Source organism: Bos mutus, chromosome 13, assembly GCF_027580195.1.
Source record: "Bos mutus isolate GX-2022 chromosome 13, NWIPB_WYAK_1.1, whole genome shotgun sequence".
Lineage (NCBI taxonomy): Eukaryota > Metazoa > Chordata > Mammalia > Artiodactyla > Bovidae > Bos > Bos mutus.
Genome location: NC_091629.1, coordinates 41,030,749 through 41,055,180, shown reverse-complemented (window position 1 = coordinate 41,055,180; position 24,432 = coordinate 41,030,749). Strand labels below are relative to the sequence as shown.

Sequence of the window (24,432 nt, the reverse complement as noted above, 5' to 3'; positions counted from 1 at the left end):
GGAAGTGTTTTCAATTGTGGCAAAATGTACATAGAGTTTACCACTCTCACTGTTTCAAGTGTGTGGTTCAGGGACTTTGAGTACATTTATACTGTATGGCACATTGCTCCTTCCCACCACCTATCTGCAAAATCTCTCCTCCGTCTCATTTCCCCAAATTAAAACTCTGCACTCAGTAACCAATAACCCACCCCATTCTCCCCCACCTCTAGGACCCTGCACAACCATTTTACTTTCTGTCTCTATGTATGTGACTGCTCTCAGTACTTCATATAAATGGGATCACACAGACTTTCCTTTTGTGACTGGCATATTTCACTTAGCATACATAGTGTCTTCAAGTTTCATTCATGCTCTAGCATGTGCCAGAATTTCCTTCCTTTTAAAGCTGAATAATATTTCCACTGTGTGTATATACCACGTTTTGTTTATCCATTCATCTGTTGATGGATACTTGGATAGCTTAGTGTTTTGTTTTTTAAAAATGAAGTTGCCACAGTCCCCAGGAAGGTGGCAGAGTGGAAAGCACCAGGAATCGGTCTCCCCATCCGGACCATGATGGTGCTGGCAGAATTTGTCTGATGGACTGAATTTGGAACTCAGGAATCTGTGGAAGGATTGCAACTTCCAGGGAAGACAGTGCAAACCATGGTTCACTGCGGTTCATCTCGGCTCTTAGCTCAGTACCTCCCTCACATCCAGCCCCATGCAAGGCAGCTGTGCCTCTATCACTGGAACTGGTTACACAGCCTGTGAGAGCCGGGGTGGGTGAAAAATTAACAGACATTAATTCCCTTCTCATCAGTAATTAATTTAAACATATAAAGATTAAACTCTCCAATTAAAAGACAGAGCTTGGCAGAATGGATAAAAACACATGATCTGACTCTGTGTTATCTTCAAGAGGCTTTCTTGATATCCAAAGACATAAACAGAAAACCTAACACCATATACAGAAATTAACTCAAGGGTTTCCCTGCTGGATCAATGGTAAAGAATCTGCCTGCCAATGCAGGAGACAGGGGTTCGATTCCTGATCCGGGATGATTCCACATGCAGTGGAGCAACTAAATCCATGCATCACAACTATTGAACCTGTGTTCTAGAGGTGGATGCCACTGTTGAAGCCCTCGTGCACTAGAGCTTGTGCTCAGCAACAAAAGAAGCCACTGCAATGAGAAGTCTGTGCGCCGCAACTAGAAAGTAGCCCCGCTCGCCGCAATTAACAGAAAAGCCTGAGCAGCAACGAAGACCCAGCACAGCCAAAAATAAATAAATACAATTATTTAAAAAAATTAACTCAAAATGGATCAAGTAAGTAAATGTAAGACCTAAAATAATACAACTATTAGAATAAAACCTAGGACAAAACTTCACAACACTGGATGTGGTGATCATTTCTTGGAAATGACACCAATGGCACAGGTAACAAAAGAAAAGATAGTCAAATCAGACTTCGTGAAAACCAAAATTTTTTTTTGCATCAGAAGACACTATCCACCGAGTACAAAGGCAGAATGGGAGAAAATACTGGCAAGTCATACATCTGATAAGGGATTAATATTCATAAAATATACAGAACTTCAAAAACTCAACAAGAGCAACAACAACACCCTCATCTAAAAACGGACAAAAAACTTGACATTTCTCTAAAGAAGATACAAGTGGCAAACAAGCACACGAAAGATGCTCAACATCACTAATCATGAGGGGAATGCAAATCAAAACTGCAGTGAGATACTACTTCACACTCATCAAAAAACCCCAGAAAACAGCCTCTAGGTTCATCAGATTTGAACCACCTCAATTCAATTGCTGATTCACACTGTTGTACAGCAGAAAACAACACAACATTGTAAAGCAATTATCCTCCAATTAAAAAAAAAAAACACCAAAAAATGGAAAACAAGTGTTGGGGAGAATGTGGAGGGATTGGTATCCTTGGGCACTGCTGATGGGAATAGAAGGTGGTATAGCCTCTGAGAAAAACAGTAGCGGAGTTCCTCAGAAAATTAAAAATAGAACTACCATATGATCCAGCAATTCTACTTCTGGGTACATGCCCAAGAGAACTGAAAACAGGGCCTCAAAGAGACGCTTGTATACCCATGTTGATAACAGCGTTAATCACAATAGCTAAAATGTGGAAGCAAGCCAGGGAGCCATTGATGATGAATGGGAAAACAAAACGTGGTCCATACATGCAATGGAATATTATTCAGCCTTAAAAATGAAGGGAATTCTGCAACATGTTCCAACATGGACAAACCCTAAGGACATTGTGCTAAGTGAAATGCACTAGTCACAAAAAGACAAATTCTGTACAATTCCACTTATAGGAGGTACTTAGAGTAGTCAAAACTCATAAAGAAATAAAATATAATGGTGATTTCTAGGGGCTGGTAGGAGGGGAAATGGAAAGTTATTGTTTAGTAGGCACAGAGTTCAATTTTACAAGAATGAAAAGAGCTGTGGAGATGGATGGTGGTGATGGTTGCATAGCAGTGTGATGAATTAATATTTAATCCCACTGAAATGCAACAGTGAAGGTGGTAAATTGTATGTTATGTGCACTTTACTGCAATAAAAAGAAAGAGATAATAAAGCTGCCAGCATTTAAAAATCAAGAGTATGCTAACAACCTGAATTATCTGAATGTTCTTGAAACAGAGGAAGATTTGGCATTACTGAGTCAGTGTCCAATGGGGTCATGATCATCGGGGGCATGGGGAGAGGTCCCTTTGACCTCTCGCTCATCAACTGACATCAATCCTTATCCGACCAGCTTTGCTCATTTCTTGCACCTGCTCGGGACACCCCTGTGGGCACTAGAGTTTGAGATTCTTCCTTAGAAGAATGCTTCTCGACTTAACCATTGAGAAGGACCAGATTTGCTTTTTAAAATTACCAGTTCACTGTGGAATAACAATTTCATAAAATATTTTAAAATAAATTACAAAAAAATGATCATGTGCTTGGGGGTCACAGTAATGCCACTGACTATAAAAATTTCCTGACGCTTGTTTCTCAGTTTTCTCTCTTATCTCCTTGGGCTAACCTGGAGTTCTAGAACACCACAGGTCTATGCAGGCAAGTGCTGAGTTAAAGAGGCCCAACTGCAGCATGAATCAGAGTCACTTGGAAGGCCTGTTAAATGCGCTTTGCTGGGTCTCACCCTTGGGGTCTCTGATTTTGAGGTCTGGGGTTGGGACTGAGATTTGCATTTGTAACAAGCTCCAAGATGATGCCGATGCTCCTAGTCCCTGCCTGGACCTCTTCTGGGGGATACCCACAGAGACCCCAAATCTGATTCAGGGCTATATTCCTGTCCCTGAGTATGGTTGGTTCCTTTGTAAACCCTGACTTGACAAATATCAGACAGGGAGAGTTACTGAACTTTTCCAGGGCCTTTAAGTGATGAGGAAGAGAAGGCACATGAAACCCCCAGTCTTCAGATGTTTTGGGGAGCGACATCTTTTCTGTTTGCCTGTGGGTCCAGGCCTTTCCTTCTGTGGGTCTCTCAGCAGGTAGGTTGGGTTCCGATGGTTCCACTTGGTTCTGATGGCTGCCATCTGACTCTGACAGGTCTTGGGGAATTCTGGAAGGCCCGGTGTGCTTGCTCATTAAAATGGTTACCAGGTGCACACAGATGAAGCAGGATGTAGACAACCATGTTGCCTGGCTGTATTACCCACATGTGAATCCTCTAGGCTCCAGGGGTAATGCAGTCTTGTGCTTCTGTTGCACAGCCGGGCTTGGCTTAACATGAAGCCACCAGCTCCTGCAGGCAACTGAAGACTGGCTCTTTTCCAGGATGAAAAATTTTCCCTGAGGTGGACAGAGTTATGTGCAGCTCGACAAGGACAGGACACCTGGTGTTCAGTGAATATTGATCCGACACTCTGGTTGGATCTCAGGTCTCTGGGGCCTTCATCAGAGCCAGAAACACTCCTAACAGAGGTTCTTACAATTTCCCAGATTCACAATGGGAATTGTGCCTGCTGTGGTATATTTGGACTTGTCTCTTGATGTGACTTTTTAATTTTAAAAATTACATGTGTTTTCTTCTGCAAGATACAAACTGGCTTATGATCCTGCAAACTGGGTCAGCATAGATGAGCGCTCTGGGGTGGTCATCACTGTGAAGCCGGTTGACCGCGAATCTCCTCATGTCAATGACAGCATTTACGTAATCATCGCTCATGCTGTTGATGATGGTAAGCACTGACCCAGAATTGTCAGAGGGGGCTATGTTTTCTTGCTCCTAAGGGAAAATGACACAGGTGAATGTCTTTCAGCACAACTGGGAAAGATATAAACCTTTTTATCATTGTGCATCTATACTGATGATTATTTTTGATGATAATTCTTGAAATGGCAAACTAGGGGGCTATGCCATAGAAAGAGGGGTAGTGTTCATTCAGAAGAGACGATGAGCATGATAAGGATACAGCCACCACCACAGCATCTTTTTCATCTGTTTATAAGACAACTCTCTAGCTCTTTGTCAAAGCCAATTGTATATGATAAACATGAGCAGTTTCCCTGCACTTGGACTGCTTTATAAGCTCAGGAAAATGTGACTGTGCAGGACAGATTTGTCATCAACCATTTTTATCAGCATGTTTTAACACTTTTCTCTATACTCTCTCTCAAGGCTGTATTTCTAAACCTACCAAAGCAGAAAGCTAGAAAAATAAAATATTTCCAGTAATTTTAATGATTGTATTTAAGAAAATCTGTAAATTAGACTTGTAATAAGAGTTGTCTTATGAACCCAGATTTCCAAGCATACATGGTTGTATATCCCATTTGCATAATTAACAGTTGTATAATTAATGTTGCTTAGGGAGATATTAAATCTGTGTTCCTAATTGGCTTTAGGTGAGGGTTCCATAACTCTGTTATGGATATTTTAATGAATGGCACTGTTTTTTCAGTGGAATAGTTTAAAAAAAATTTTTTTTATTTTAAGGTCATTGTAGACTCGCATGCAGTTTTTAGAAATAAGGTAGTGGGATCCCAAGTACCTGTTGCCCAGTGTCCTCCAGGGGTGACACTTTGCAAAACTCTAGTGCAGGATTCAGACCAGGATTACAGTGTGGACCCAGTATAGAAGCTGAGGTCTGCAGAACTACATCACACCCATCCCCTCTGCCGCCCGCGCCCCCGCCCCCGCCCCCACTCCTGCTTTAACAACTTCCATGGCTGATATTATCGTCTACTCGATACCTGTCCCTCATTCAGCAAATGTTTTATTAACTTATCCTACCCAGATTTTCAAAAGAGCAGGAAGATAGATCCAGCCCTTGTAATAAAGCTTATTGAAAGGGAATTGGCTTCAGTGTCTCCGCGGAATGGTTCTTTTCTGCAGAGGCCAAGAGCACTCATTCGCAGGCGTCTGTGTTCTGGGGCAGCCTCTGGAATTAATCAGCAACCTTGCTGGGACTCCCTCCTCCCCACCCAGGTGTCCCTCCGCAGACGGGAACCGGGACCATGCTGCTCTTCCTGTCAGACGTCAACGACAACGCTCCCACACTCCGCCTGAGCTCTCAGCACCTGGAGGTCTGTCAGTCTGCGGGAGACAAGTCCCTCCTCATTGAGGCGGAGGACAGCGACCTAGAGCCCTACTCCGACCCGTTCACCTTCAAACTGGACAGCACGTGGGGAGACACAGAAGACATGTGGAGACTGGGGGAAAACAGGGGTGCGTATCACACTGGCCAGAAAGGCTGGGAAAGGACAGAAACCTGACTCACACACACTCAGGCCAAGAGGAATATGTTAGCTTATGTCACCAAGAAAGCAGCAGGTAAGCCTGTGTCCCAGCAGACCTGGGTGCCCAGAGGACTTTCTGGAGGCAATGGCTCCCGACCTTGGCTCTGTGGTCCCTTCATCTGCAGCCAGGCTCTCCTTTGGAGACATAAGCGTGGTGGCTGGGAGTCCCTGGGACTCTCTGGTGCCTGGCAAGAAGGTGTGCATCATCACAAGGCTTGAGCCACCTGCCCTGCTCAACACTGGGTAGGGGTTGGGAGGGCAGATGTACTGGATGGCTGGTTCTGAGCCCACACCTGGACCTGGCTGGGATCTGGGCTTAGCCCCTCCTGATCCACATGGGTGAAGAGTTCAGAAAGTGTGGGTGCCCTAAAGAAAAACTGGGGTGCTGTTTCCATAGCCATGAGTAGACAGTTTGTAGTGAGTCCTGAGCCTTTCTAGAGAATCACCAACCTGAGGGTGGTCTTGGGAACCACTTTACATGCAGCTGGTGTCCATGGGAGAGAGTGGTCATGGCCACCTCCAACTTCCTACAGAGCCTGGCACAAGGGAGGCATTAAGAAATAACCCCTGAGCAGCTGAACAAATGAACACATCAATGCAGCTAAGGTCCCCCTCCCTCTGCAGGTTGTTCAGTGGAACTTCTAATGCAGAGAAGCCTTCCACTTGGTGACTACTCTGTGCCGCTTCTCATCGGAGACAAACAGGGACTTTCCCAGAAGCAGACTGTCCACGTGAGGGTCTGCTCCTGTCCCGATGGATTCACCTGTGCGGAGCCCCTCGTCGCGAGAGCTGGGGTCGTGAAGGGCGCCCTGGCCCCTGTCTGTGTAGCATTCATGGCTCTGGCAGGTCAGCATAGATAGGAGCTGTCCTGGGAATGCAGCTCCTCTCCCCGGGCTGTAAGCCAAGGGCATAGAGTCCTCTGGGGTGGGGGGTGCAGGTGGCCGAGGTCAGCGGGGTGCCTTTGAGAATGACCCCCAGGCTCATGGGAGGCCCAGGCTCAGATGGGAGGTTTCCACCCTGGTCAGACAGGCTGCCTGCCTGGCAAAGGGGGCTTCTGCTTAGTAGCAGACTTTACAGCAATGGAACCTAGAGATAGACGCCGTTTAAGGACAGTGGTCCACTGTCTATGGACTCCTGCTAAGCAGGAGACGCGGGTTCAATCCCTGGGTCTGGAAGATCTCTTGGAGAAGGAAATGGCAACCCGCTCCAGTGTTCTTGCCTGAGAAATCCCATGGACAGAGGAGCCTGGCGGGCTAGAGTCCATGGGGTCGCAAAAAGTCAGGAATGACTGAGCAACAGAGCAGAGGTGATTTTAATAGCTGAGGACGGCAATGTACACAAGCTCCCAGGCTTGGCAAAGGCTAACAGGGAAGCTCAATTTTCAAGCAGACAGTAGAGTATTACTGGTCACATAGTATTACTCAGTCTGACAAATAGTTAGCTCTCACCTACTGTGCCCCAGGCTGTGCTAAGCACTGAGGCTGCAAAGATTGATGAAGGCTCAGCTTGCCCCCATGAGCCCCCAGCCAAGTTATATGCCAGCAGCACAGGTTCCTGTGGGAGGGAACCTCTGATTGGCCAGAGCTCTGGCATCTCATCTCTCCCTTGTTTTGTCATAGCCGCTCTGCTCCTCCTGCTGCGATGCCGCCTTGTATCCAAAGCCAACAGGCAGGGTCCCTCTGTGCCACAGGATGAGGGGATCCAGACCCTGCTCGCGTGGAATGAGGAGAGCAGAGCCGATCCTCTCCAGGTAGTAGAGCTGGACTGTGTCTCATGAGGACCATGTGGTAGGCTCTCCATACTGCTCTCGTTCACTGCCCCCTCATGTCATCATCTCGTCACACTTGTCTAGGGCGCTGGCTCTCAACTGGGGGCGATTCTGACCCCCATCCCCACCCCAGGGGACATCTGGCAGTGTCTAGAGGTGTGTTGGTGGTTACAACTCAACTGGGAGTGAAGAGTTGGCCAGGATGGTGGGAGTGGATGATGCTTTCGTGTCTGGTGGATAGAACTAACTGGGGGACACTGCAGGCTGTTCTGCTGTGCTCAGGACAGCCCCCATGACAGAGAAGTCACCCACCCAAGTGTTAGCAATGCTGAGGCCGAGAAACTTTATTTAGGGCAAATGACATTTTTCAGGTGAGTTTCTCTAGTATTACTAACAGCAGCTACCAATTATGTCCTTGTTCAGTTCAGTTCAGTCGCTTAGTCATGTCTGATTCTTTGCGACCCCATAAATCGCAGCATGCCAGGCCTCCCTGTCCATCACCAACTCCCGGAGTTCACCCAGACTCATGTCCATCGAGTCAGTGATGCCATCCAGCCATCTCATCCTCTGTTGTCCCCTTCTCCTCCTGTCCCCAGTCCTCCCAGCATCAGAGCCATTGGTAAATAAGGCTGCCACTGTGTCCACACTTCCCTGTTATTCCATCTTATGTGAATACACCAGCCTACATCCACACACTGGGGACACTGCACACTCTCAAGAAGATTCCCTTCATCTAGACACCATCACTGATTCCACCCGCCTTGTCCTTTTCTGCCATCGGACACACTCCCTGATCAAGAGGGTCTGCAGGACAGCACGGGGTCCTCCCCTCTCTGTGGGGAAGCCAGTGAGCCCTTAGGAAAGAAATCCAGGCCTTCCCTGGTGGCCCAGTGGTCAAGAATCTGCCTGCCAGTGCAGGAGAGAGACACTGGTTCGATCCCTGGTCTGGGAAGATCCCACATGCTGCAGAGCAACTGAGCCCATGGGCCACAACTACTGAGCATGTGCCCTAGAGCCTGTGCTCCGCAACAAGAGAAGCCACCACAATGAGAATCCCAAGCACTGAGACCAAGAGTAGTCCCCACCTGAAGCAACTAGAGAAAGCCCTTGTAGCAAAGAAGACCCAGCACAGCTGAAATAATAAATAAATAAATCTTTTTAAAAGAGAAGAAATCCAGCACTTCTCAACATCTGAGTCCCTCAGTGAATACTTGTTGAGTGAGAAATGGATAAGGCTCCCCACATCACTGCCCACTGTGGTAACCCCAAGAACCATCACTGAGGCTTAGAAGAGGGCAAGGACCAGTTTTGAGATGCTGAGGCTGATTGATACGAGGTTTTCTCTTTGGTTGCTTGATTTTTGTTGTTGCCATCACTTCACGTGAACCGCTAAACAAGAAACTTCACTTCCTGACCAGCGATTACAAAGCGTCCGCTTGCCAGGTTGCCCTCCTGCTTCACAGCGCAGGCTGTTTTCCAGGGTCAGGATGCTGTCTGTAATGCCAGAGGGGAGACGTTACTCGCTGTCTTCTGTGTTTAATGCCGCCATCTGTAATTTCAGCCCTAGTCATATTTCTTTCCCCGGTCCCACAGGGAAGGTCATACCTCGGGGATCACATGCCAGCTCTGTCCATCAGCGCAGCCCAGGCGGGCACCAAGCTGGGAGCTAAGGTGAGTGTGGCTCGTTTGCTGCTTGTGTTGAAACAAGAGGGGTGACTTTGGTGACCGTTCGATGCGAGGGGGACACCATGGCTGCTCCCCCACCCACATCCTGGGATGTCCCCCTACAGGCCCACCCCTCGCCTGCTTTCACCCCAGCCACTCCTGCAAAGCCCCTGCAATTCTGCTCAACCTCACATGCCTTTGCTCCCAGCTCAAGTGTCGGATGGCTCAGGGCCACACTCCAGTCCGTCCAGCGCTAACTTCACGACTTTAAACATTATTTTCCTTTAAATGGACTTGTGTCCAAAAGAAGTGCATTTCTTTAAACAGGAAATTTTATATTTCAATTGTAAGCAGAAAACAAGTTTTACTTGTATAAAGAGCAGGTGAGTGAAACACAGACACAATAGAAATAGAACCCTGTAATTCTAGGTAGAAAATGTGGGAAGAGAGAGAGAACCAGGACAGGCTGGCACCTGACGGACACTTCCTCCTTGATGTCATTAGGAGCATGGAAGAGGAATTAGACAGGGACTGATTTTTCTCACCACGCAGTTCAATGTCATTTGAAACCCTGTTCCCAGTCTGGCTAAACTTTCCCTTCTCTAAGCAGACGAAGACTCCACTTTGGAAAAGAGCGAGTTGACCCAGGGCTGGTGTCATTTATTGTGCAGGCGCCTGGCTGGGGAGAGCAGGACCAGGTCCAGAGGGCATCTGCCCACCACTCATGTTCCCAGGGGGAGGGGGCACAGAGACTCCTGGGGAGGGCAGGCAGGGGCCTCTCTTCCTTGACTGGTCTATAAGCTTCTGGAGGCCAGAGCTCCTGGCCTATAAGCTTCTGGAGGCCAGGCACAGTAAAAACTCTGGTCCACTAATCGTGCCCTGGGATTTGCACTCTGCAAGTATAATCCCACAGCATCTTTACCAACCCCCTGCCAGAGGGTACCTTGCTCCCCCAACTGCAGGGGAGGACACCAAGTCTGCTGTTCTATTTTCTGGTGAGTCTCTAGGTTCCCTTTATGATGTCCTGCAAATAGTCAGTGTACCTGTTGTGGCTGGATTGATAGTCAGCCATTCACACACCTTCCCTCAGTGAGATTGTCACTTATGATTATCAGGTGACCTGCTATTTTAAAATCTGTGACAAGGCACGGACTTCCTTAGAACTGTTACTGAGGACCTGTGCCTGCTTTATTTTTTCTGAAATTTTATTTCATGATTGAAGGGCTTATATTAAAAATAGAAACCCAAAGCAAAAGTTGTCCACAATCCCATCCCAGATCTAAACAGTTTCATCTGTCTGTGTCAGCTTCTAGATCTTGTGTGCATATTCAGTTGGCAGGTGTTTATAATATCATCCATAGAATGTTAGAATCTTCAAGTCACGTTGGGTCACACATACCCACTTTATTTTATTCTTTTCCCTTGCTTCTCTTCACCTTTCCTTTTCTACTTCCATTTCCCCTCCCCCTCACCATAATGCTAATTTTTATTTGCATGTGAGTATCTGAGGAGGAAAAGGTATAGCTTCTTTGTTTTCACTTAGAGGGAAATGCGTTACCTTTGGAGTAAACTAGCAATTTCCCCTAGGATAGAAAATAAACACTACCTTCTCTGTTGAGTGTATCTGACCAAGTACACCTTGTCCTGGGAACTCCAGTGAGTTGCATAGCTTTGCTCCTGCTGCTGGGACTTCACTGGTGATGGACAGTGGGTTCCCTTCTAGAAGGTTCTGTGATTCTGGTAGAACAAACACACAGTTGTGAAAACCTCATATATCTAACTAACTATTGTGATTGTTGGGTGTTACTGAGTTGTTGTTTGATACTATACTATACAAGTCGCTTCAGTCATGTCCAACTCTGTGCAACTCTATGGACAGCAGCCCACCAGGCTCCTCTGTCCACGGGATTCTCCAGGCAAGAATACTGGAGTGGGTTGCCATTTCCTTCTCCAGGCCTTGTACTTGGTTAATACTCTCCTGTCATCATCTTGAATATTTGATAGCTCTGATCAAATATGACACCCACAAATAACTGCATTTCTCTGTATTCATGTCTGGGTACCAGAGGTCATCTACAAGATCAAGAGCAGTGGCCTTGGCCCTAACCAACTTCCAGTCCATTGACTCCACACCTCCTGCCAAACTGAGCCATGTCCTTATATACTCCATGTACACATTCTAAAACTATAGCTGTGCTTTTTAACATGACTTTTCAGACTCACACAAAGTTGTAAAAATAGTTCAGAGTTCCTGCGTACCTTCCACACAGCTTTCCCCCAGAATAATAATCTACATAGTATGTTATCAAAACCAGAAAACTGACTTCGGTATGACACTATTGACACAGGCCTCAAATACAGACCTTATTTGGACTTCACTAGTGTAACTAGCTATTGTTTAACAAAAAATTTACTCTTCTGACAAGAGCTAAAATGGTTTCTCAAGGGCCAAAGAGTCACTGTTTTCATGACAGAAAGCTTTTAAGAAAGAATTCAAGACCTCTATAATTCATTATTTTTCTCAGGCTACATTTGAGCCAAGATAAAAATGAGTTATTCTCTTTTGCACAAACATGATTCCATGAATCCTTGAAAGGGCTTGTGCATTGATAGGTGTGTCCCTCTGACCGTGGAAGGGTCAGCTTCATAGGCATGGAACCCAGTCAGTCCCACAGGCCCCTGTGCTCAGAAGGGCCTTGTACTTGGTTAATACTCTCCTGTCACCATCTTGAAACACTTTATATCTGGCAAGGGGCTCACATTTTTTATGCTGGGTCCTTCCAATTATGTAACCAGCCTTGGGTCTTAGGGATGAATGGGCCACATTCACAGACTTTGAGGCCACACTCTCAGCACACTGTGAGTCTGATGTGAATTTTGTAGACCCAAGATGGGCTTGAAAATCTCATATGTTCATGCTCCATCCCCACAAAGCAACTATAAAACTCACCCATGGATTTCTGCTAGGAATACCTACACTATCATCAGATACCTTTAGTGCAGAAACAGGAGGCCTCATGGTTACAAGAATTTCTAGTTATGTGTTTGCATCTTTGGGTAATTTATATGAAACCAATAAACACTTAATTTTTTTTTACTTTAATTAATTTTTCATTTTTAAAAATAATTTCAGGGTCATGGTGTGTTTTTTGAACCAAGTGTGAGAAACAAATACTCTACTCCTGTAAGTATCAATGAACAAGTTACCATGAAAAGAGTTACCTTACAGTCCTGGCAGCCGTGGGAAGCCCTGAAAATGGGAAGCTGGGAAGGGGGAAGGTGGTAAAAATATATCCAACCAACATCCAAATAAGCTGAAAGCAGTGAATGTGGGAAGCAGTGAAAAAAGTGAAAGTGTTAGTCACTCAGTCTTGTCTGACTCCTTGCAGCCCTATGGACTGTAGCCCACCAGGCTTCTCTGTCCATGGGATTCTCCAGGCAAGAATACTGGAGTGGGTAGCCATTCCCTTCTCCAGGGGGTCTTCCCAACCCAGGGCCTGAACCTGGGTCTCCTGAATTGGCAGGTGGATTCTTCACGGTCTGAACCATGACTTCTAGGGAGCAGATGAGAACTAAATAAAGTACTTACCTCCAGACCTGAAGGCACCAGAGGTTTTCAGTCCCTGACAAGTTTCTTTTGCTTCTGAGAAGCTAGGAACTTGGTGAAGGCCTGAGTATTCTTTTGCTTTGATTCTTTATGGATTTATAGAAGTTTTGAACTAAGGGGAATATAGAGGCCACTAGTGCATTTCCTCCTAAACCTTTCTAACAGCAGAATCCTTCTTTACAAATGAGATCTTACAAAGAATGCCATTATAAATAAAACAGAAAAGAGCTGTTTTTTTATTAGTACTGATTTTGAAGTGCAATGACATTTACAACATACACCTGTTGCCAAAGCAACAAATAAAAATAGTGATTCAACTGGAAACAATAACAACAAAAAGGAAGCTGGATATTGTGGAGGAAGTTTGCAGAGTTCTTCCTTAGCATCTAATTAATTGCCTCACATTGTTGAAATTGATTCTTAAGGTGTCAAGAAAATTTCAATTTATGACAATAAGCAGTTTCAGATATTTTTAAGGGAGTTCAGCTTATCGTATCAGGTTCTCTTTGATTAAGCAAACAAGCGACAAAAAGCTTCGTTCAAGTTTCATAAAAGCAATTATAATATTTTTGCTTTTATTCACATGTTGGGAGGGCTCAGTTAAAAAGATGTAAGCCCTTCTCCATTATATTAGAAAAATAACATTAAATATTATTATTAAAATAACTTTCACATAATTAGAATGAAATCCAAACACTCTTGCTGAAGTACCTTTGAGGAGTTGTGGGTCCTGGGAACATGCCTGAAGCCAGGGCTTCTGTGCCGAGTGGCCAGGGGAGGGAAACTGTGCTCTTGGCCTTGACAGAGTCACGTGCAGTAAATGTGGCAAAATGAAGCAAAAGCAGCAAAAAGTGGTGTGTGGTGGAACCTAAAATCTACTCAAGAAAAAATCGACCCTGAGTTTCCCTGGAGACTGGTGTTATACCTTCCACGGGGCTGGGAAGGATCACAGGGTCTGACCAGCAAGCACATTGGAGGAAGGGCCTGTGTGTCTTGTATCCTCCTCCGAGAGGCTCACGGGAGCTGGAGGGCAGTGACTGAGGACACAGCATCACCAGGCAGCAGGTCTCCAGGGTTGTTGGTAGGGGTTATCCCTGCTATCTCTTTGGCTAAGAGCGTTTAGTTCAATTCGCAATGGTGGGATGGGATGGGTTTATGTGTATAGACAGATACGGGTACAGACAGGTGTGTGTGTATATATATATCTTCATGGACATGTAAAATTATCCTAAACTTCACAGTGTTTTATACACATCTTCTGAAGTATACAAAGTACCCCTAAATTCAGGGGTGATCAGAAGTCATTGCAGCTGTAAAAGTCACCAATGTGTTTCTGAAAGTGAAAGTGAAGTCACTCAGTTGTGTCCCATTCTTTGGGACCCCATGGACTGTAGCCTACTAGGCTCCTCCATCCATGGGATTCTCCAGGCAAGAATATTGGAGTGGGTTGCCATTTCCTTCTCCAGGGAATCTTCCCAACCCAGGGATCGAATCTGGGTCTCCGGCATTGCAGGCAGACACTTTACCCTCTGAGCCACCAGGGAATGCTCTCATGTCACTCTCCAATTTAAATCCACCTGACAGCTGGCCGTTGTCCTGGCATGGTCTGCAGCCCTGAGATCTGGGATCATCTGGTCCCTCCTGCGCTGTCCTCCGCCTGCAGGTCTGGGCTGCCTCCAGCCTCCTGGCCTCTGCTGGCCTTCCCTCCTCGTGGGCCCTCCTCTTCCTGAGAGGCCCCGGGTGCAGGCGGCCTCTCTTGCACCTTGCACGCTCATCACTATGTTCCTCTCACCCTGGGTGGAGGCCCCGCACCTGTGTGAGCCTGAGTGAGGGGCTGCTTGGCCTCACATGCACAGGCCTGACTACATGATGCAGGTGAGGCTCTCTGGGGTCCCGGGTGGCCCCCACATGGAGCCTCCTAAGCCCACCTCCTCATGGCTCTACCCCACGCCTCAGCCAGAACCTGAGACCCAGGTCCATGAGAGAGAGAAGGCAGCAAGGCACCCTGTGTGCACGAGGTGCGGCTGACCTACCAAGGCAGGAGGAGGGGGATTAGAACCTGAGATGAGCTGTGCGTTGTGGGGACAGGTGGTGGGATGAGCTTCCCCATGTGGGGCAGTCAGCCTCTTGCTGATTCACGTTTGTGGACCAGACCCAAACTCTGCTGGCCAGGCTCACTCGGCTTCCTTCTTCCCTGGAAGCCAAGGCGTGGAGGGCCCACCAGTCCCTCAGTCAAAACCGGCAGGGCTGCCCTCTCTCCCTGCACACACGGAGGTGACATCTGGTTAAATTGCCCTTGGCCTGTTGTCCCCTCCAGGAGAGCTGAGACAGTCCTCCACCTGGTGGTGGCCCCCGTGTGCCCGCCAGCGGAGGCCATCAACTGAGGGGAGCTGTGAGCTGACTCCGACAGGATTAGGACTCTTTTCTTCACTTTTCAGGTTTGCCTCAATACCGTGGTGCCCAGAGGACCCCTGGAAATGAGAGCAGGAGTGATGGCAAAGGTGCTGAGTCAGGTAGGAGGCCCCCAACTCTGCAGATGCTGCATTAGAGGGTCTGGGTGCTCATCAGAGCCTCCTGGGGACCTGTTTTGTGAGACGTGCCTGGGGGCCCCTTCCTCAGGTTGTTAGAGTGGATGAAGATGGGTCACAGGAAGTGAGAACCCTTCTAGTCTAGTCCCTGGTTATCATCACGTGTCATCTGGCTTACCCACATTCACATCTGTGTATCTGCCCTCTCCACCCCACACAGCTTGCCCTGTGGATGGAGCGGGTGGGGACCAGTTCACCATCTGACTGGGCCGAGGAAGGCTGCTTCCTGCTGAGGCCCATCCTCCTGTCCCCCAGGCAGGCAGGGAGCCTTCATTAGTGCAAACTTGGAGCTGAGCTGGGTGGTGTGAGAGGAGGCAAAAACAGCAGATTAGAAGGCCCGGTGCTTTCCCTTGTGAGCCTTCTAACTTAGTTGGGGTTTATGATGAATTATTGATCTCACAAGGCTTCTAAACTGCTGAATCAGGGCTGGAAGCTTCTGCTGTCACAGGCCTCGGGAGCTTTGAGCACAGACCCCCTGCAGATCCTGGTTTGCTGTGTGCTCACCAGGCCCATCCTTAGTTATCTACTTGGCTGCACTGAGGGGACATGATGGAACTGATGACACCCCAGTCACAGCCCCTGGATTCACCTTTCAGCTGGCTTCCCCCCCGCCACCCATGCCCCAAGGCATAGGGCCACACGGTGGCCACAGTTCCTGCAGGTGTGTGATGTAAGGATGAAGGTTCCCAGGTACTGTGGTCAGCAGGTCTGGGGACCAGTAGATGCAGGGCCAGGAGACGATATTCCCACTAAATGGAGAGCCTGGAGGAGCCCCCGCAAGCGGAGCAAGGTGGACACAGCTGGCTGAGAGCCTGGGGACATGGTGGGGGATGGGTCTGACTCTGAACATCTTCAGGCCCTAGATGAGTTCACTTTCACACGAATGCTGTGAGCCAGTGATGGCTTAGAAGAGTCTTGTAAACCCATCCCCACCTTGATCTATGAAACAGGCTCTATGAAACATTAGAGACCTTATAGGGTATTTGGCAGAGAAGGCAATGGCACCCCACTCCAGTACTTTTGCCTGGAAAATCCCATGGACGGAGGAGCCCGGTAGGCTGCAGTCCATGGGGTTGCTAGAGTCGGACACAGCTGAGCGACTTCACTTTCACTTTTCACTTTCATGCATTGGAGAAGAAAATGGCAACCCACTCCAGTGTTCTTGTCTGGAGAGTCCCAGGGACGGGGGAGCCTGGTGGGCTGCCGTCTATGGGGTCGCACAGAGTTGGACACGACTGAAGCGACTTAGCAGCAGCAGCAGCAGTAGGGTATTTGGAGGTCAACAGGGAAAAGCCCTTTAACCTCACCCATCCATCCGTCCCACAAACATGTATTGGGGATGGTCATTCAAGGTGACAGCAGGCTTAGGGCCAGGAGGGGAGGTCTCAGGCCTGGGTGAGGGATGAGTCTACCCTGTAAGAGGGTAGAAGGGGTGGGCGGTTTTCTTCCATGTCCCCGTCATCCTACCCAGGTCAGGGCCACCGTCATTGTGTGTTCCCTCCCTGAGATCAGGAGGAGTGTGACGGGGACCCTCCTTTCAGTTTGCTGCCGTATCTGAGTCTGTAGAAACGCCTGTGATGGGACAAGGCTCACAGGCCATGGCACTCACCTCCTCTCCTCGGTTCCCCTCCAGCAGCTCTGTGGCACCCGTGACCCCGAGGGTGATCCTGGCTACCCACCTCATGTCTACGCAGAGGAGGGCGAGTGTGAGCAAGCAGACAGCCTCAGCTCTCTCACCTTCTCTGAACATGACCTACCACCTGACGTGCTGGACTCTTTGGGGCCAAAGGCTGCTCCACTAGAAGAAATATATTCTCAGTCAGCCTTTCGTTCCTAAAAAATGCATATTTTGGTGAATTGGAATAATTCACAAGGGGAAATCACTATTCTAGAATGCCTTTTTCCTTTTGTTTTTTAAAAATTACCTTCTAGTTTTTTTTTTTTTAATTTCTTCTAAGTCCTTGTTAAACCTTTCTTGCATCTTCTCAATCCTTGTCTCCAGAGTTTCATCTACTAAAAAAAAAAAAAAAAATTACCTTCTAGTTCTAACAGAATGAGGGTAAACTGAGTCTGGATTAAATGATTCGACATTCTGGGACCTCTTGAACCAAAACAAAACAGCAGGTCATACTTCTTAAAAAATTTGTCAGGCATATTTTCTAGAGAAATTTGAATTTAATTGTGTAATTCCTTGCTTCCATGAGCAGCCCAACTCCGAGAATAAATGAAATATAATCCACAGATTACCCCAATTATTTGAGAACAACAGATAATGCTGGGGAAAACAACAGGTAAAACTGGGAAAAGATTTTTAAGTGCTTACTTAAATTTCTTTATTATGGTTCTGCTTCAGTTTAAGTGAAACACAATAGGGTAATATTTTGTAGAATATTTGCAATTAGTATTTTTAGTGATTTTTAAAAATATATTAGTCCCATTGCACTTTTTGAGTAGATAAATAGATAAAATTTATTACCAAAAGAGAAATAATTAAAACTTAAAACTTTATGAGTGGTAAATATTAAAAAAAAAAACTTACATAATTTAACTTGCATATACTATGTAATTAAAATAACTTAGGAGCCTTTGAGTGACTCAATTCTGATTAAATTCTATTTTTATACAACATCACAAACTTTAATTGATTTTTACATGTCCACTTATCACTAGTGTAAACTGTGGGGGAGGTGATAGTGTCCTTTATCTAAAAAAAAAAAAATGTAAATAGTAGGACATGTGTCTTGTATAGACTGTTTTCTTGGCTGTGTAATATATAAGAAACTGGTTAAGCAAAATTTTGAAAGATACCAGGGCACTTTAATGTATATATTAGATATCTAAAAGCCTATGGCAAATTCTAAAAAACATTATATAATTAATGAGCATACTCTTTTGTGCACATCCTCCTGAATTCGAGTCCAACTCTTTGTGATCCTATGAACTGTAACCCACCAGGCTCCTCTGTCCATGGGATTTCCTAGGCAAGAATACTGGCATGGGTTTCCATGACTTCTTCCAGGGGATCTTCCTGAGCCAGAGATCAAACCTGTGTCTCTTACATCTCCAGCACTGGCTGGCAAGTTCTTTAACACTAGTGCCACCTGGAAAGCCCCAAGTTTTAGCTGATGCAGAGTTAAAACTTTTCTTTCTAAAGAAGCTGTGGAAATACTGAAAGAGATCACAAGAATTAGTACATAGTCATTTCATGTGTCACCTAGTGCGTTGGGTAACTAAAAAAGAAGAAAACCATCTCCAAAGGATTGGAAAGTCTAAAACTGGCTCACAGTTGTGTAGAATAGCTGTGCTAATTCTGGAATGATTCTGAGGAGAGCCTACGATGTTTTCTGGGGAATTCAGGATTCCCATCTTAGTCCTATCTTAGAACGGTATACTTCTTGAGTCTGAATGGTTGGTGAGGGTCAGTAGGAAGTCATTGGATACTCCTGGATCTGAGGCAAGGGACAGAAAACTATGGCCATGGGGAACATCTGGCCCACCATCTGTTTTTGTAAATAAAGCTTTATTGGTACACAGCTGTGCTCATATGTTATTTAAGGGCCATCCACGACCACTTTGTGCTTCCATAGTAGTGCTGAGTAATCATGATGAAGATATATGGCTCACAAAGCCCAACACATTTACTTCCTGGCCTTTTAAAGAAAACAAGAACACTGATCCCCTTGTCTAAGGCATTCTTTTTAGGAACTCCACATCTCATCTAACATTTAAATATATCCATAAAAACTTAAAAGTGAAAGTGTTAGTTGCTCAGTCGCATCCAACTCTTTGCAACCCCATGGACTGTAATCTGCCAGGCTCCTCTGTCCATAGAATTCTCCAGGCAAGAATATTGGAGTGGGCGACCCTTTCCTTCTCCAGGGGATCTTCCCAACCCAGGGATTGAACCGGGTCTCTTGCATTGCAGGAAGATTCTTTACCTCCTGAGCCATCAGTGAAGCCCAAATATATCTATACTCTGTGTTAAAGTCAAATACATTGCCATACAACTCTGACAGGTTTTAGATAAGTTTGCTTTTGGCTGTAGGTAACTTGACTCCTTTACTAATGGTTATGAAATCTTGGCAGTTGTGCCTATTAGTGCATTCTTACATTATGAGGCTCTCTCCCACTAATTGTTCTCAAAAGTAGTAAAATACTCATGAAAAATTCAAGAACGTGGAATTGAACAATTAGCAAGAACAAAATGTTATATTTTGTAGATATTTAATTAGACATTTATTAATTTTGATTTTGCTGTTTTCTTTGTGTATTCTGAAGTCTGTATATATGTTTTTGTAGGTCTTGAGCCTTTGGGGTATATTGTCCAGTGGAGACACTGGCCCTGTTGGCATGTTTATGAAGCCCACCTGGTACAATGCTTTGACTTTCCCCTTTAGATTCCAGTCTATGTTGTATATTATCACCTGCCCCAACTGACGTCTGCAGGGAGCATTCTTGAATATTGGCTGGTTCTCCCCATAGGTTGATTCCCAGGTCTATCTCCATGCTTTAAAAGGTTTCCATTAGAAACAGCCTCACCAGGAAGTTTTGGGAAAAAAAATGTTAGCCTCCAGTGGAATTTATGTACACTCGTGAATGAAACCAAGTCTTACTAATGGCAATGAAGAAGGCAATAAAACAGAAATAGTAAATATTTTCCTAGAAAATGTGATTTTTTTTAAGAACATTAGCCTCCAAATTACTTAGCAATCCAAAGATAGCTGCCGTCTCATAAGTTAAATATTTATTTTGCATTTCATCAATTTTGGGTTTCCATTTCCATTTACAGTCTCATTGGCTTTATGGAGTTTTTCATCAAGGGAGTTTGTTTTTCTTACTTTTCTAATTTGCTAAGCACAGAAGCTATCTTGGTTGTTAAAAGTTTCCCAGCTGAAACACTAACCCAGGAAACCTTATCTTATGTCCTTGTTGAGTAGGCATAGCAACAGTCCCCTGAAAGATGGCATGTGGGCAGAAGACGGCAGACCTCGTGTGGTTGTTGTCTCCTCTGAAATGCGTGTGTTAGAGGCCAAATAAATCTGCCTCCGCCGTCAGGAGAAGAAGGAGGAGGAGAAAGAATGTTGGAGCTATAAAGACAGAGAAGACTGGTTCTTTCACTTTCCCAGCATGAGGTCACTGGTATTGGAATGTGACAAGAATATGCAGCTGCAGCATAATTGCTTCAGTATCTGTTACCTCTCCTTCCTCAGTAAAAGACCCAGAATGTGTGGCCATCCAGAATGGGAAGGACATTTCCCATCCTCCCTTGCAGCTCGTGTGGGCATGTGACTACATTCCAGTCAATGGAGGGCAACTTCCAGAAAGCTGTAGACTCATCTCTTCCCTCTCTTCTCTTTCTACTGGTTGGAATGAGGAGATGATGACTGGCACAGGGGCAGCGGCTCTGGACATCGTCATTAGCTGATGCATGATGCCTGGACAGGATAGAAGGGGTGGAGGTCTCTAACACCAGGGAGCCCTGCTGGACCCATCCCAGGACCCCATCTCCTCAAATGAAGGAGAATTAAATACATTTTGTTCAAGCCACTGCTGTTTTGGATTTTCTGTCACTCAAGGCTACATGTACTTTTAAGTGTTATAAAATATAGGAGCAAGATAAGCAAGCTGTAAATAGAAGAACTCAAACTTGGGGCATGGGCTTGTAGATGCATCTGGGGGCAGGGATTCAGGCAGTGGGTCTGGAGGACAGGTGGCCCATATCAAGCAGAAACAAAGCATTTACTAACAACTCTCATCTGTTGTTTTTTGGAAAGCAGCCCTTGGTCTTCCCTGGTGGCTTAGACAGTAAAGAATCTGCCTGCAATGCGGGAGAGGGGCTTAATCCCTGGGTCAGGAAGATCCTTTGGAGAAGGGAACAGCAATCCACTCTAATATTCTTGCCTGGAGAATTCGATGGACAGAGGAACCTGGCGGGCTACAGTCCATGGGGTTACAAAAAGTCAGATATGACTGAGTGAGTAACACTTTTACTTTCCTTGTTCTGAAAAAGGATTGAGGAAGAAAGTTGTGGGAGAAATTCATACTGTAGAAATGCATTAAAGTCCCACAGGAGAGATGGACATGGGCGACTGCTGGCCAGGGCTGGAGTGGCATGAAATGTAGGCAGCTGTGCTAATGGAGACGGTCTCGCCTGCAGCCTGCAATCTAAGTTGACTGAGAGCTGGGTAATTTGGAGCCTTGCAGGGCTGAAAAAGCAACTGCTGTGTCTCTCAAATGACATCAGTCATTGGAATGGTTTTGTGCAAAGCAGTACACTTAGTGGAAAATAAAACAAGTGCCCCGTCCCACCAATCTGTGAGCCTGGGGGCAAGAGTCTCTCTAAGGATTTTGCCTTTCTACCCAGGGCTGTCATTTTGGATGACTTGAGGTGGGTGGTGCCATGTACCAAGGGACGGAAGGTGTCAGCCGAGAGAGAAAGCGAGCTTGGAGGCCAATGAGGAAGGTCAGATGCTCCGGGGTTATAAACTACGTCTCAACAAAGAGAGCCCACTGGAAACAAATAGATCAGAAATCTTTATGTTTTTTGAAAAAGAGCTTTGCCTAAGAAACCACAGCCTGGTCTGAAAAAGCCTGTGATTGTTCAACTCTAGAGCAATCCCTGAAAACAAGGAGCAAACTGTGGAAACCATGCAGGTCCCAGGAGGGGCATCCCCTGGGGTGTCCATCCCAGCCCAGTGCAGGGGAGGCAGCAGCTGGGACGCAGGTGGGGCCAGGCATGGCGATGCTGCCGAGGGGTTGCCGCTGTTCCCGCATCCCTGGGTTTGCTCCTGCAGGTGGGTCACTGATGACGCTGTTCAGTATTTTGCTTTTTTCCAAATGGCTGCATCCTCCTGTTCGTACTCATTGACTTCATGTTCGGTGTGCTGAGACCAGGAACTTATGATCTAGTTTGTAGGTTGTGAAATCATGAAGAACCTCATCCATATCTGTTGGAGAGGATGCTGCTTTGCCTGGGATCCTGGATTGGGAGCCAAGTGCAGAAACTGGCTGGGGCCTTGTAGCCGGTTCCCTTGGGGGATGCAGGGGAGGGCGTTCTCTGTGTGAGCACAGATAGGTGGGTGCCCAAGGGTGGGTGGCAGCAGAACTACTGTCCCCTATCCTCACTGTCCCTTCTGTCCCTCTTTCCCAAGTCTGAGTGAGGGCAATGGCTTCCCTAAGTGACAATGACATTTCCCAGCCCTCCTTGAACTTGATGTGACCAGGTGACCATGTTCTGGCCAATGGACCTCACACTGCAGCAGCACATCTCAGTCGATGCTGAGATGGAGGAGAGCAGGGAGTGTCTTTCCAGCCCTCTACCCTCCTTGCTGGTGGGAACGTGGCCATGAAGGAAGGCTACTGGGGACCTTGGGAATGGAGACTTCCCAGTGGGGAACGATGTGTTAGAAGAAGCCTCACCCTCACCTCGGAGACCACGAGGGCCTGAATCACCTCACTTTCATGAGCGAAAAGTACATTTGTCTCTGTTTACTGGGGGTTTGTGATCTGTCATTCACAGCCAAACTGAGTACTGATTAATGCAGGTTATATGACCTACAAAGCAAACCAATAAATAGAAAAAACATTGACATAGCAAAATATGTGTGTCATACTTCAGAGCAATTACCTTGTTTAGTTTTCTTCATTGAACAGGTTTTTTTTCCATTTTGTTCAAATATTTGCACAGGACAGGTTTCATTCATCGTGTTGCATGACTTACTATAGTTCTAAAACTCTCCAAAATGGCTGTTGCTCCCCTGTGACAAGATTATTTTAAATATTCTTTTTTTTCTGGCCACATAGTACTTTTTGAGCTTGGGATTTGACTTTTGGAAAGAGCCAGAAGTCATTCAGGGCCTCGCTGGGTAAGCAGGTGAGGAATTAGCCTGAGTGACAGTTCTGTGGGCTGAAAGTGGGGTGAAGGGGGCTGGGGTTCAGAACCTGGGAAATGTTTGGCATCATTGTGCAGCTGGCCCAGGTGAGTGGAGAGTGCTCGTTTGACATCTGTATTCCCCATATGTCTATTTAAAAACAATCAATTCTATAGTCATTGCCTTGTGAGATTCCCTGGAGAAGGGAATGACCACCCGCTTCAGTATTCTTGCCTGGAGGATCCCATGAACAGAGGAGCCTGGCGGGCTGCGTCCATGGGGTCGCAAAGAGTTGGACATGACGGGGTGACTAACATTATCACTTTTTCACTTTTACTTTGTGATGTTCACAACCAGGCTCCTAGGTTTCTGTGGCTAGGTAAGTGGATTCACATACCTGGGGAGGTGGTGTTACCAGGACACTTGTTTTAAGAAAAAGGTAATTTCCTGAGGATGCTATGTCTGCCAATCAGGAAAATCCACATAGAAATCTGAACCCGTGAAGGAGCCTTCACCAGGGAAAGATCACTGGGCAGTTCCTGGGTTTTAGGAACAATACTGTCCACTGCTCATGGTTTCCAGATGCTGCAGTTTCCATTAATTGATCATTTATAAAACTAACTGAGGGGAAAAAAAAGAGTGATTTTGTTGTTATTCTTATTCCCATCATCCTAATGAACCACCTCCGAAAGTTGAAATTCACTCTGTATTTTGCTGTCTCCGTGGGGAGAAGCCCAGCTTAATGAAGTTGGAGTCAGCGGCCACAGAGAGCTCTAGGGGGCTGTACTTTAAAGGCATGTTCCACAGGCCAGGGGTCCCAATCATGGCAATTTTGTTTCAGGGGCCCTGGGGGATGTCTGGAGACAGTTTAGTTGTTACAACTCAGGGAAGGGTGCTCCTGGAATGGGCGGAGGCTAGGGATCCTGCTAAACTACCCACAGGGCACAGGATGATGCCCATAACAGAGAATGAGCCAGTCAAGAAGGCCAATAGTGCCAAGGGTGGAAAACCCTGCCATAGACCCATGCGGACCCACTCTGAGATGCCATTCAGATGGCAGGAAGCTAATGACCTCTCTTTTAAAAGAACATCCCCCCTCAAATGAGCTGAGACACATAAGCTGTGCAGTCAATCGTGTATCTCAGGGGGTCCCTC

General features: G+C 46.3%; 1 protein-coding gene across 5 annotated transcripts in view; it reads left to right on the top strand.

The window, feature by feature from the left end:
- Nucleotides 1-20,949, top strand: part of CDH26 (cadherin 26) — a 49,585-nt gene extending 28,636 nt beyond the window's left edge. The window contains exons 10-17 of one of the 5 annotated variants that reach the window (XM_070381469.1): nucleotides 4,075-4,217; nucleotides 5,468-5,707; nucleotides 6,403-6,624; nucleotides 7,398-7,528; nucleotides 9,140-9,217; nucleotides 12,345-12,395; nucleotides 15,257-15,331; nucleotides 20,344-20,949. In XM_070381469.1, coding sequence (XP_070237570.1) covers nucleotides 4,075-4,217; nucleotides 5,468-5,707; nucleotides 6,403-6,624; nucleotides 7,398-7,528; nucleotides 9,140-9,217; nucleotides 12,345-12,395; nucleotides 15,257-15,331; nucleotides 20,344-20,349 — 946 coding nt within the window. In that variant the 3' untranslated portion in view covers nucleotides 20,350-20,949. Of the gene's footprint in view, nucleotides 1-4,074; nucleotides 4,218-5,467; nucleotides 5,708-6,402; nucleotides 6,625-7,397; nucleotides 7,529-9,139; nucleotides 9,218-12,344; nucleotides 12,396-15,256; nucleotides 15,332-17,039; nucleotides 18,940-20,343 lie in introns of those variants that run through there. The other 4 variants (XM_070381467.1, XM_070381466.1, XM_070381470.1 and 1 more) reach the window with 4 other exon arrangements.
- Nucleotides 20,950-24,432: the final 3,483 nt, after the last annotated feature.